At 42.2% G+C, this 13,051-nt stretch overlaps 1 protein-coding gene across 1 annotated transcript in view; it reads right to left on the bottom strand.

Annotated features, from left to right (window-relative positions):
• The window catches only part of LOC106879683 (uncharacterized), a 34,365-nt gene extending 24,840 nt beyond the window's left edge, over positions 1-9,525 (bottom strand). Inside the window, 1 exon segment of the mRNA XM_089341101.1 lies at positions 9,374-9,525. Coding sequence (XP_089197227.1) covers positions 9,374-9,395 — 22 coding nt within the window. The 5' untranslated portion in view covers positions 9,396-9,525.
• Between the last annotated feature and the right edge of the window lie 3,526 nt (positions 9,526-13,051).

Genomic DNA, 13,051 nt, shown 5'->3' with positions numbered 1-13,051 from the left:
CAAGGTGCCACACAAAAAGCAATGGTACTGGTGTCACATAAAAAGCACTGGTGATTGTGCCACGTAAAAAGCACTGGTGATTGTGTCATGTAAAAAGCACTGGTGATTGTGCCACGTGAAAAGCACCCAGTATGCACATGAAAAACTAGTTGGCATTAGGAAGGGCATCCAGCTGTAGAAACAAGCCAAAACCGACAATGGAACCTGGTACGGCCAGTTCCTTTCAAACCATCCAACCCATGCCAGCATGGAAAACGGATGTTACATGTTGATGATGATATATACACATACATGTATATATGTGTGCATATATATATATATATATATATATATATATATATATATATATCATCATCATGATTTAACATCCACTTTCCATGCTGGCATGGGTGGGACAGTTTGACAAGAGCCAGCCAGTCAGAAGCTTGCACCAGACTTTTGTGACTGTTTTAGCAAGATTCTTATGGCTGGATGCCCTTCCTAACACCAACCACCCGGCAGGGCTTTTTACATGGCAAAAGCACAGGTGAGGTCAGTTTTGGCAAGGTTTTTACAGCTGGATGCTCTTCCAAATGCCAACCACTGTACAGTGTAGACTGGATGCTTTTTAAGTGGCCCATACACTGACAGGGTCACCAAGTAACCTGCAAGACAAGAAAATACACACACATGCACACACACACATGCACTCTCACACATGTGTAAATGTGTGTGTAACGGTCTCCTTGCCTTGACATCACATGACAGTTGTGAATGAATGTCACCATCACACAAGTTGTATCCTTTGTTCGGTTTGTAACGATTCCACGGAAAAATACACCTGCTCATGGGGAAATATTATCTTGGTCGGAAACAAGTGAGGGTCGGTGACAGGCAAGGCATCCAGCTGCAAAAAACCAAAAAATGCACCTCAACGAATTCCATCTGACCCATGCAGACATGGAGAAGTGGATGTTAAAACAACAAAACGATGACGATGATGATGATGATGTTATCTTACCTCAAAAGGAGGAAAAGCAAAGTTGACCTGAGAGAGAGATGAACTTGGAATGAATGGAAAAAAAGGTCCTCAGTTAAATATCACAGCTGTTTGTTTCTCCTTCGTTTTAATGGTTCTAATAACTCACCACTCATAAAAGCACAGAAGAATTTCAGTGTGGAAATGTCATCGACTAATAAAAAGAAAAAGTGTGTGTTAGCATGAGTGTATGTGTGCGTGTGTGTGTGTGTGTGTGGATGAGCGTGCATGGAATTTAAGAGACTGACTCTGTGTGTGTATGTGTGTGTGTGTGTGCACACGCATGGAATTCAAGAGACTGACTCTGTGTGTGTGTGTGTGTGTGTGTGTGTGTGTGTGTGTGTGTGTGTGTGTACTGAATTCAAGAGAGTGAATATGTGTATGTGTGTGTGTGTGTGCATGCAAGTATGTGTGCATGTGTGTGTGTACTGAATTCAAAAGAATGAGTATTTATGTGTGTGTGTGTGTGTGTGTGTGTGTGTGTGTGCTAAATTCAAAAGAATGAATGTGTGTGTGTGTGAGAGAGAGAGAGAATGAATATGTGTGTGTGTGTATACTGAATTGAAGAGAATGAATATTTGTGTGTGTGTGTGTGTGTGTGTGAGTGTGTGAGTGTGTTAGTGTATGTGCATATTTGTGCATACTGAAGTCAAGAGAATGAGTGTTTGTGTGTGTGTTAGTGTGTGTGTGTGTGTGTGTGTGCGTACCCACCTAATTCAAAAGAACAAGCATTTCTGAGAATGATTTGTGTGTTGTGTTTCTGTGTGTCAGTTTCAGTGGTGTGTGTGTGTGTGTGTGTGTGTGTGTGTGTGTGCGTGTGCCTACCTAATTCAAAAGGATGAGTATTTGTGCGTATAATGTGTCTTTGTGTGTGCATGTGTCATGTGTGTGTGTGTGTATGTACAAGCATTGAATTTGAGAGTATTTCTGCGTGTGTGTCAGTATACACTGAATCTGAGAGGAGCGGAGAGAGCAAGGAGAGAGAGAGAGAGAGAGAGAGAGAGAGAGAGTGAGCATATGTGAGAGAAACTGAGCAAACATAAGTGAGAGAGAGAGAGAGAGAGAGAGAGAGAGAGGGTAAGTGAGGGAGTGTTTGATTGTGCACACTGAATTCTAGAATGACTCTTTATTGGTATAACACAGATAAACAAGGTTGTTTGAATGCACCGAAAGCCCATCTCAAAGGTTCTCTCAGGGTTAACTACTGCACTATTGTGTTCTAGCACAGCATCCACTTTTGAATCATCATCATCATTTAACGTCCGCTTTCCATGCTAGCATGGGTTGGACGATTTGACTGAGGACTGGTGAAACCGGATGGCAACACCAGGCTCCAATCTGATTTGGCAGAGTTTCTACAGCTGGATGCCCTTCCTAACGCCAACCACTCAGAGAGTGTAGTGGATGGGGATAAATATTACCGTTTGGTATTAATACTGCTTCTGTTGCCCATAATTATTTTCAGTAAGCCTACAGGCTATTCACAACACAAATCCCCAAACTAACAGTGAGATTCTTGGTATATTACTGACGGAAGTGATTCTCACACCGGGCGTTGTGAGTGTTTATTGAGCGAAAACACCTAATGCTCCACGAGGCTCCGGCAGGGGATGGTGGCGAACCCTGCAGTACTCTTTCACCACAACTTTCTCTCACTCTTACTTCCTGTTTCTGTTGTGCCTGTAATTCAAAGGGCCAGCCTTGTCACACTGTGTCACGCTGAATATCCCCGAGAACTACGTTAAGGGTACACGTGTCTGTGGAGTGCTCAGTCACTTGCACGTTAATTTCACGAGCAGGCTGTTCTGTTGATCAGATCAACTGGGACCCTTGTCGTCGTCGTAAGCGACAGGGTGCCAACAACAACAATTGACAGAAGTATCACTGCTATGTCTAGCTTTGGGCGTCTACCACTGATAAGGCCAAGGAAAGATGAAATCATGTGATCTGGTAGTCTTGGTGGTGGCCATGGCAGTGATTTATCTCCTGCTAGTCATATAAACAAGAGTGCTTATGTGCACCAAAAGCCCATATGAGAGGTTCTCTCATGGCAATTATTGCAGTACTCAGTACTTATTGATTTTAATACTGCATTGCTAACAAGTTAAGGGCAAATATATATATATATATATATATATATATATATATATATATATATATATATATATATATACAAGGTTACCCAAAAGTAGGCTAACAGTTATCACGTACACGTAGGCGCTTTAAATTTCTTTTAAAACATTTTATTACATTTAAATTTCTGTCTTACAATTAACTAAATTAGCACAGAATAATGGTTTCATATTTTTTTATAACTAAGATCTAAACTGTTAATATATGAATACAAAAGAGATAGTTGAATAACTGTAAACCTACTTTTGGGCCACCCTATATATATATGTATATATATATATATATATATATATATATATATATATATACACGAGGGGTGTATGAATAATTTTGTGCCTTGGAGTCTTGTACCCTCATCAGAAGTCTTGTACCATGTTTTGTTTTATTTCAGGCTCAAGACATATATCCTTCATATATCTTTAAATATATGTATGTACATGTCTATGTATGTGTGTCTTTGTTTGTCCCCACCACTCCCCTACTTGACAACTGGTGTTGGTGTGTTCATGTCCCCCATAACATAGCAGTTCAGCAAAAGTGATCAATAGAATAAGTACCAGGCTTTAAAAAACAGTACTGGTGTGAATGCATTCATCTATAAATTCAAGGCAGCGCCCCAGCATGGCCACAGTCTAATGGCTGAAACGTGTACAAGATAAAAGTCAAAAACAAGGGGGTGAATTACTGCAGAAAGGTGTGATTTCAGGGAGACTCAGCTGCTATTTCTAGAAGATTTCAAGCAACCACATAGAAACACCTTCAGTGACTCATAACAAAGTTTTAATCATCCGTTTGTGGGATAAAGGTTAAGAGAACAAATATCTTACCTTTCGAACAGGTAACACAATCAGGCAGGTGACATGTAGAGGCGACTCAGCAATAGACTGACAAAAAAAAAAAGCCACACCTAACAGAAATAGCAGCCAAACTACTCTCAAATAATATCTTAATGTCTTGAGAAAGGGAAGACATACACCATCTGTCTTAGTTTTGCTACAGGCAAAGAGATAGTAGTGCTGGGCATGGCTGGAATGCCTTTAATCATAGGTCTGCTTGATCAGGGTTGACCTAGGGTTAAACAACAAAGCTAAATGCTTGTCCATGTTGAATCAGATCCACCAAGTCACATGACACCAGCTGACCAATGGCTGAGAATATGTATTTCTTACAGAGCTAGAAAGGGAAATTAAATGTGGTACTGAGCCTGCTAGAAATAGCAACCAAATCTCCCTCAAAGTACACAGGCATACACATGTGCACGCATAAACACACAGATACATGCATATACACACACACACACATCATCATCATCTCTTTAATATTCACTTTTTCATGCTTGTATAGGTCAAACGGAATTCGTTGAAGCAGATCTTTCTAAGACTGGATGCCCTTCCTGTTGCCAACACTTACATGTGCCAGGTCAGGTATGGAGGCATGCGCCATTGCAACGCGTCACTGCATCCACCATTTATCAGTATTTGTTCAGGTCATCCCGAGAAACCCATGACCAGTGTCCTAGTCAGACCCCATTTCTATGAGATACTTCCTCATCTCCTGTGACCATGTGGCATGCATGTGACTGACCAACATGAGCCATCACCCCAGCCAGATCCTCAGAGAAGAGAGCACAATACACAGGATGGGACCCAGACAATCAAGCAATCATAACCAAACAGTTTAAGCTGACGCTCTTAAATCGGCCTTCGTGCGGGTGACACGTAAAAGCACCCACTACACTCTTGGAGTGGTTGGCGTTAGGAAGGGCATCCGGCTGTAGAAACTCTGCCAAATCAGATTGGAGCCTGGTGTAGCCATCCGGTTTCACCAGTCCTCTCAGTCAAATCGTCCAACCCATGCTAGCATGGAAAGCGGACGTTAAACGATGATGATGAACAAGACACATCCCAGATTCTGGATACAGTAGCTGGTTGGACATGAGATCTGACCAGCATTATGGGCTGCCTAGGTCCAAGCAAAGTAATATTTCCATCGGGATAAGGCAGCAAAGTGGCAGAATTGTTAACACACAGAGCAAAATGCTTAATGGCATGTCACTCATCTTTATGTTCTGAGTTCAAATTCTGCTGAGGGCGACTTTGCCTTTTATTCCTTTAGGATCGATCAAAGAAGTACCAGTTGGACACTGGGGTCAATGTAATCGACTTACCCTCTCCCTGAAATTGCTGGCCTTCTACCAAAGTTTGAAACCAATATTTCCCCTGGGATTAACATGTTCTTTTTTTTTATTTTCCTTTTTCAGGGAAGATTGAAAATGAACACTGCATGTATGACAGGGTTTAGTTCTTAGTCCCCCTCTTCTACATCAATGGTCCTCCAAGCCATAACAGAGTTAAGACTGGTTGCCGTAGAGAACAACTATTTTCTGACAACCTACTTATTGTGAAATCTTCAACAGAAGTAAAAAAACAAGATATTCCAGGTATGGAAGTGTAGTGGCGCGAAATTATAGCCGCCATTGAGGAAGTACTATTCTGCGCATGCGCAGGGGACTTCACCACCGGAAGCCCCTCGAGTGCGCATGCGTAGTAAAACTGGTACTTAAAGAGTGAGTTTCACTTTGTTAGGCAGTTGCGTGACAGACCTTCTACGTGACAACACCTCACTCCTCCACAAAGCACTCTTCACCTTGATGCCTTCGATGGTGATAGCTACTTGCTTCTCTGGCAGGCATCAAGGAAGCCCTTAACCTTCCATTACCAAACTACAACTTAATCAGCGACTGCTAAGCTGAATGACAGGAATTGTGAAACCAAGCATCATCAAAAAAATAAAACTTTCCTTAGGGAACAAAAGCATTCATGTGGAAACAGATTGCAAAAATCATAATCTCTCTTTTTCACTCTTCCTCTCTCTCTCTTTCTCTCTCTCTCTGGCCAGATAACGATGTATCTCCTCTACAGCATCTCATGTTTCTCTCTCTCTCTGTCACACTCTAACCTTTCATCATCTAGCACAAGATCACCTCTTCCAAGGCCCCTCCCCCTTTCAAAGAATCTTCATCTTGCAAATTACTTGTCAGTGCTGGTGCCACGTAACAAGCATCCAGTCCACACTGTAAAGTGGTTGGCACAGTTGCATCCTCGTTACACAAGAAAATCCATTGCCAAGAAGACTTACTGAGATGATCCATGAGTGTTGCCATGTGATGCCCTTATATGGACTTTTAAGCCCGGCCAAGCTTTTACACATTTTATTACATACTAGACAACTGTGCTGGCAGGAAGGAGAAACAGGTGCCACCATATATGTGTACATACATACATTATAATATCGAAACTGAACCAAATTCGATGACTGGCACCCATGCCAGTGAGTGCTAACAGCACCATCCGAGCGGGATCACTGCCAGAGCAGCGGTCTCGTTTCCGTGCCGGTGGCACGTAAAGACCACCATTTGAGCACGATCGTTTCCAGCTTCGCCTTACTGGCACTCGTGCCGGTGGCATGTGAACAAAACATTGGACTGGCTCTTGTGCAGGTGGCACGTAAAATACACCATTTTGAGCGTGGCCGTTGCCAGTACCGCTGGACTAGCTCCTGTGCCGGTGGCATGTAAAAAGCACCCACTGCACTCTCGGAGTGGTTGGCATTAGGAAGGGCATCCAGCTGTAGAAACTCTGCCAGATCAGATTGGAGTCTGGTGCAGCCATCTGGTTCGCCAGTCCCCAGTCAAATCGTCCAACCCATGCTAGCATGGAAAGCAGACATTAAATGATGATGATGATGATGATATATATATATATATATATATAATTTTCGTGAATTCTCCTATATCATCATCGTTTAACGTCCGCTTTCCATGCTAGCATGGGTTGGACGATTTGACTGAGGACTGGTGAAACCAGATGGCTACACCAGGCTCCAATCCGATTTGGCAGAGTTTCTACAGCTGGATGCCCTTCCTAACGCCAACCACTCAGAGAGTGTAGTGGGTGCTTTTACGTATCACCCGCACGAAGGCCAGTCAGGCGGTACTGGCAACGGCCACGCTCAAGATGGTGTATTTTATGTGCCACCAGCACAAGAGCCAGTCCAGGGGCACTGGCAATGATCTCACTACACACACACACACACACACACACACACACACACAGAAAAGCTATTATCAAAAAAATAAAAAGAACAAGCAAAAAAATTAACAAACTAAAATACTGGCAACAGCCACACATATATTCAACGGCTATCATCCAGCTTGAATCAAGAAAAATATAACTTCCAACAATACAGGAAGACCATCATCAATAACCAAAGAACAGCTGAGGAGAAATGGGCCAATGAAAAAATCAAACTCAACCCCCAAGGTGTTGTTCTCTTTAGCATAAACACACAAGGTCACTGTCTCCACTGTTGGCCCTCCAATAGATGAAAATGGCACTCTCCAAGATAATGCCAAAACCATGAGCAAAATTTTAGAAATAATACATTTCTAAATCTCTCAGAGAGATTTATGCAGTAGTGAGACAATGAAGTAGTTGTATGCTGTCAACTTAATCCAAACCAGGATTGCTGAGAACAGAGTAGTAGTTTCTACAGTATCTCGCTCATGAAGTAGTTGTATGCTATCAACTTAATGTGACAGTCCCCTGAGGGGAATAATACTACTGCTGGTTAGACATAGGAAGCTGCACCGCTTCCTGTCGGCCTTGACACATTTCCTGTGTCCTTATGTTTACAGGGGGGAGAGGACAGAGGAAATGTGTCAAGGCCAACAGAAAGCAGTGCAGCTTCCTAGGTCTAACCAAGAGTAGAATTATTCCCTTCAGGGGACTATCAGTTTCCATCTACCAAATCCACTCACAAGGCTTTGGTCAGCCTGAGGCTATAATAGAAGACACTTGCCCAAGGTGTCACACAGTGGAACTGAACCCGGAAGTATGTGGTTAAGAAGCAAGTTTCTTACCACAAAGCCACGCATATAGATATATATATATAGTTTTAGGGAATTGAGTTTTTACCTGTAATTTTGGATTTTGTCCCTAATATTATTATTATATATATATATATATATATATATATATATATATATATATATATATTTATACGGAGGGACGGAGACCTTTTACTGATCTCAGTTGTTGGACTGGGGCCCATACTGTATCACCGGTTTCAAGGAGTTAGTCAAACAGATCGATGCTAGTACTTATTTCCGTCGAGAACCTATTTTATCAGAGACCATTTGTCGAACAGCGAGGTTATACAATATAAAAGTACACGGAATAAGCAAACGTAAACACAAGCAGATATTATATATATAGGTGCAAGTCTAGCTGTGTGGTAAGAAGTTTGCTTCCCAACCACACGATCCAGGGTTCATTCCCACTGCGTGGCACCTTGGGCAAATGTCTTCTGCTATAGCCTGGGGCTAACAAAAACCTTGTAAGTGGATTTGGTAGACGGAAACTGAAGCCCTGTTTCCCCAAGAGAGGTAAAGAATACACACACCACTCGTTTTCGGCGTTACAAAAACCTTAACCCTAACCTTAATCCTGGGTGTCTTTATTCTTTACTTTCGCCATCATCACCCCGCCCCCCGCTCCCTATCACCGCTTGACAACAAGTGTTGGTGTGTTTACGTCCCGTAATCTAGAGGGTTCGGCGAAACAGACCGACAGAATAAGTACAAGGATTATGAAATAAGTCTTGGGGTCGATTTGTTCGACAAACAAAACCCTTCGAGGCAGTGCCCCAGCATGGCTGCAATCAAATAACTGAAACATGTAAAAGAATAAAAAAATATATGGTGATCTTTACCGTAAGATCGCCGAATATATATATATATATACATACACATGGGCATCGGTTTAGTGTCCCTAACTACCAAGTTCCATTCATAGGTCGTTGGTGATCAGCCCGAGACTAGCAGAATTACAGCTGTTGGCCCGTGGTGCCATGTGAAGTAGACCCCGATCGAACACGGAACTATCTATGCAAGAAGTGAACTTCTTAACTACAGATCATTTCGTGTGTCTGTGTGTGAGAAGACACGGAAATATAAAAATATGTTATTGTTGTTGTTTTTTTTAATATGAAATAATATTTTACAGAAAATTATAAGACCACCTCCGGCAACATAAAGAGCATTATAGTCAAACAATAAGGGTCATCTTTCGGTACAATACCTAGATCGCTACAATAAGTCTATAATATAATGTAAACATATGTTTTATAATATTTACAAACATGCAAAACGTATATACTTACATATTTGTAGAAAGACGGGCATGCGGGTGTCATGTATGTGTTAATACACAATAGAAAGAGGGGAGAAATAGACAGAGAGACGTGTGTTGATTACTTGTTGACACGTATGCGAAACAAGGAAAACCCTTAAAAACAGTTAGTGTGTATACAGTAGAATAATATATAGATATATATACCGTTATATTAATTTTCTTTGCGACTTTGAGGAAGAGAAAAAGTATTCTGAACTCCGCGCCATGACAGAAACCTGGAGCCGTTATTTGACAGAAAGAAGAGAAAACGATCGAGTAAGGAATAGAATGAGAGGGAGTAGAGAGATAGGATAGAGAAAGGTGGGGAAGGACAGAGAGAAAAAGTTAGTGAGAATGACAAAGAGGGGGGATCGGGGGATGGTGGGAGTGATGGCGTGGAAGAAAATGAAAGGAAAGTTAGAAGGGAAGAGAGATAAAGAAAGGGATATGATATGATAAAGTAAGAGAGGAAGGAGGAAGGATAAGGAAAAAGTTAGTAAGAGTGGCAGAGAGGGAGAATTGGGGGATGGTGGGAGAGATACGGCGAAAGACGAATGGAAAGTATGAGAAGGAAAGAGTAAAAGATAAAGAAAGGGTGGAGAAAAAGTGAACGATAAAAGAAAAGATAGAGAGGGAGGGTGTGTGGTAAGCAGATATAGAGGAAGGAGGGAAGGACAGGAAGGAAAAATTAATGAGAGTGAGAGAGAGGGGGATTGGAGGATGGTGAGAGAAGAAAAATGAATGGTATATAAAGAGGGAAAGGGAATGTGAACGGAAATGTCAGGAAGAGAAATTCGTGGAGGAGAGAGAAGAGTAAAGGGAGAGGATAGATATAGAAAATGTGAGGGGGGGGTTAATGTAAAGGGAAAGGTATGAAGAGACGTAGAGTAGAAAGAAAGAAAAATATAAGAGAGGGGGATATGTAAGAGAGAGTGAGTGAGATTGAGTGAAAAGAGAAGATGAAAGCGATAATGGGGAAGAATAAAATAGGGAAGAAATACGAAATAAAGTGGCGAGATGGCGATAAAGTGGACTCAGAAAGATAAAGAGATATAAATAAGATAGAGGTGAAAGAGGAGAAATAAAAACAGCAACGGAAGTGAAGTGTGACTAGAAAAAGAAATATCGACTGGCGGAGAAAGGTCGGAGTGAAAGAAAGAAGAAACAAAGCACTGATATAGGGAAGAAAGGATGAGAAATTAGTTTGTTTTGTTGTTGTTTTTGAGGGGGGGGGGGGTAACTGGAAGCTGAACAAAACAGAGAGAAATGGTGGTGCTAAATAAGTGTCGAATTGTAAAGAGCGGTGGAGAAAATGGTTTGCGGTATTCGGTAATAGTCTCTTACGTTTTAAGTTCAAATTCAACCATGATCGACTTCGTTTATCCTCCTTCCGGGATCGATAAAATAAGTACCAGTTGAGCACACACATACACACACACACACACACACACAGATAGATAGATAGATAGATAGATTGAGAGAGAGAGAGAGAACATACATACATGTTGTTGTTGTTGTTGGCACGACGTCGAGGGTTCCAGTTGATCCGATCAACGGAACAGCCTGCTCGTGAAATTAACGTGCAAGTGGCTGAGCACTCCACAGACACGTGTACCCTTAACGTAGTTCTCGGGGATATTCAGCGTGACACAGAGTGTGACAAGGCTGACCCTTTGAATTACAGGCACAACAGAAACAGGAAGTAAGAGTGAGAGAAAGTTGTGGTGGAAGAGTATAGCAGGGTTCGCCACCATCCCCTGCCGGAGCCTCGTGAAGCATTAGGTATTTTCGCTCAATAAACACTCACAACGCCCGGTCTGGGAATCGAAACCGCGATCGTATGACAGCGAGTCCGCTGCCCTAACCACTGGGCCATTGCACCTCCACACATACATACATACATACATACATACGTACATACATAGCCCTAATTAAACAGACATAATTAAAGGCATTCTAGCTGTGACCGTCCAGTATCTTTGTGTATCAAGGAACTACATTCTCAAAAAATGCCCTTCCCTTTTTAATATAGCAGGTTGTGATTTAAGGGAATTTGGCAGCTGTTTTTAGCAGATTGAGCGATCGATTAAAAGAAAGTTAGACCCTTATGCAGTGCTTTCCGAACCAGAGAATTGCGAAGTTTCACTAACACGATTGATATTCTCATTCAGCATTCCAACAATACAGGAATCACACAAGGGTGACATCATTGCCCCGAAAACCTAAAGCCTCGCCCTGACAATTCCTGACTTAGGTGGTTCGCCACGCTAAGGTCCACGAAGGAAGGTAACTTATGAAAGACTCAATGGACGAGATGTTAAACTTTAAGTGTTCCTATTATGTCAGTTCAGATCGAGCAGTTTTATAATGGAATAATTCTTTCTACTCTAAGTACAAAGCCTGAGATTTTTGTGGGAGAGGACTGGTACTTACTTTATCGACTCCGAAAGGAACGAAAGGCAAAAGTCAAACTTAGTGGAATTTGAACTCAGAACAAAAAGACGGATGAAATCCTGCTAAGCATTTTGTCCGGCGTGTTAACGATTCTGCTTGCTTGCCGCCTTTTAATAATCCTTTAGGCTATAGGTACAAAGCTTGTAGTTTTAAGAGAGGGAAATAGTCGATTACATCGACCCCAGTATTCAACTGGTACTTATTCCATAGACCCTGAAAGGTTTAAAGGCAAAGTCGACTTCGGTGGAATTTGAGCCCAGAACTCAAAGACGGACGAAATTCCGGTGGATGTTCTATCCGGAGTACTAAAGATTCTGCCTGCTCGCCGCCAAATGTAAGAATGGTCTCACATTTTAGCACAGGACCAGGAAGTTCGGGGAAGGGCAACAATTCCAAAAGGATGAAAGGCAAAGTCGACCTCGGCGGAATTTGAACTCAGAACGTAAAGACAGACGAAATCTGCTAGTGTTTCTGCCTGCTCGCCACCATATAATCTTTTCTACTCTAAGCACAAGGCCCGAAACTTCTGGGGGGGGGACCAGTCGATTAGATCGACCCAGTACGCAACTGGTACTTAATTTATCGACCCCGAAAAGATGAAAGGGGAAGTGGACCTCGGCGGAATTTGAACTCAGAACGTAAGACAGTTGAAATACCACTAAGCATTTCACCCGGCGTGCTAACGTTTCTGCCAGCTCGTCGCCTTAATGCAAATGCAACATTAATATAAAGGTTGACAAAGACGGCGAGCTGGCAGAAACGTTAGCACGCTGGGCGAAATGCTTAACGGTGTTTCGTCTGCCGTTACGTTCTGAGTTCAAATTCCGCCGAGGTCGACTTTGCCTTTCATCCTTTCGGGGCTCGATAAATTAAGTACCAGTTACGCACTGGAGTCGATGTAATCGACTTAATCCTTCTGTCTGTCCTTGTTTGTCCCCTCTATGTTTAGCCCCTTGTGGGCAATAAAGAAATAAGAAACGTTAGCACGCCGGGCGAAATGCTTAGTGGTATTTCGTCTGTCTTTACGTTCTGAGTTCAAATTCTGCCGAGGTCGGCTTTGCCTTTTGTCCTTTCATAGTCGATAAACTAAGTAACAGTTACGTACTGAGGTCGATCTAATCGACTGGCCCTCTCTCCAAAAATTTCGGGGTTTGTGCCTAGAGTAGAAAAGAATATAAAGGTTAACTCGTCCCAAGTCATCGTGGACATGCTG

Source organism: Octopus bimaculoides, chromosome 24 (genome assembly GCF_046866305.1).
Source record: "Octopus bimaculoides isolate indiv1 chromosome 24, ASM4686630v1, whole genome shotgun sequence".
Taxonomy (NCBI): domain Eukaryota; kingdom Metazoa; phylum Mollusca; class Cephalopoda; order Octopoda; family Octopodidae; genus Octopus; species Octopus bimaculoides.
This window is presented reverse-complemented; position numbering and strand designations above follow the sequence as displayed.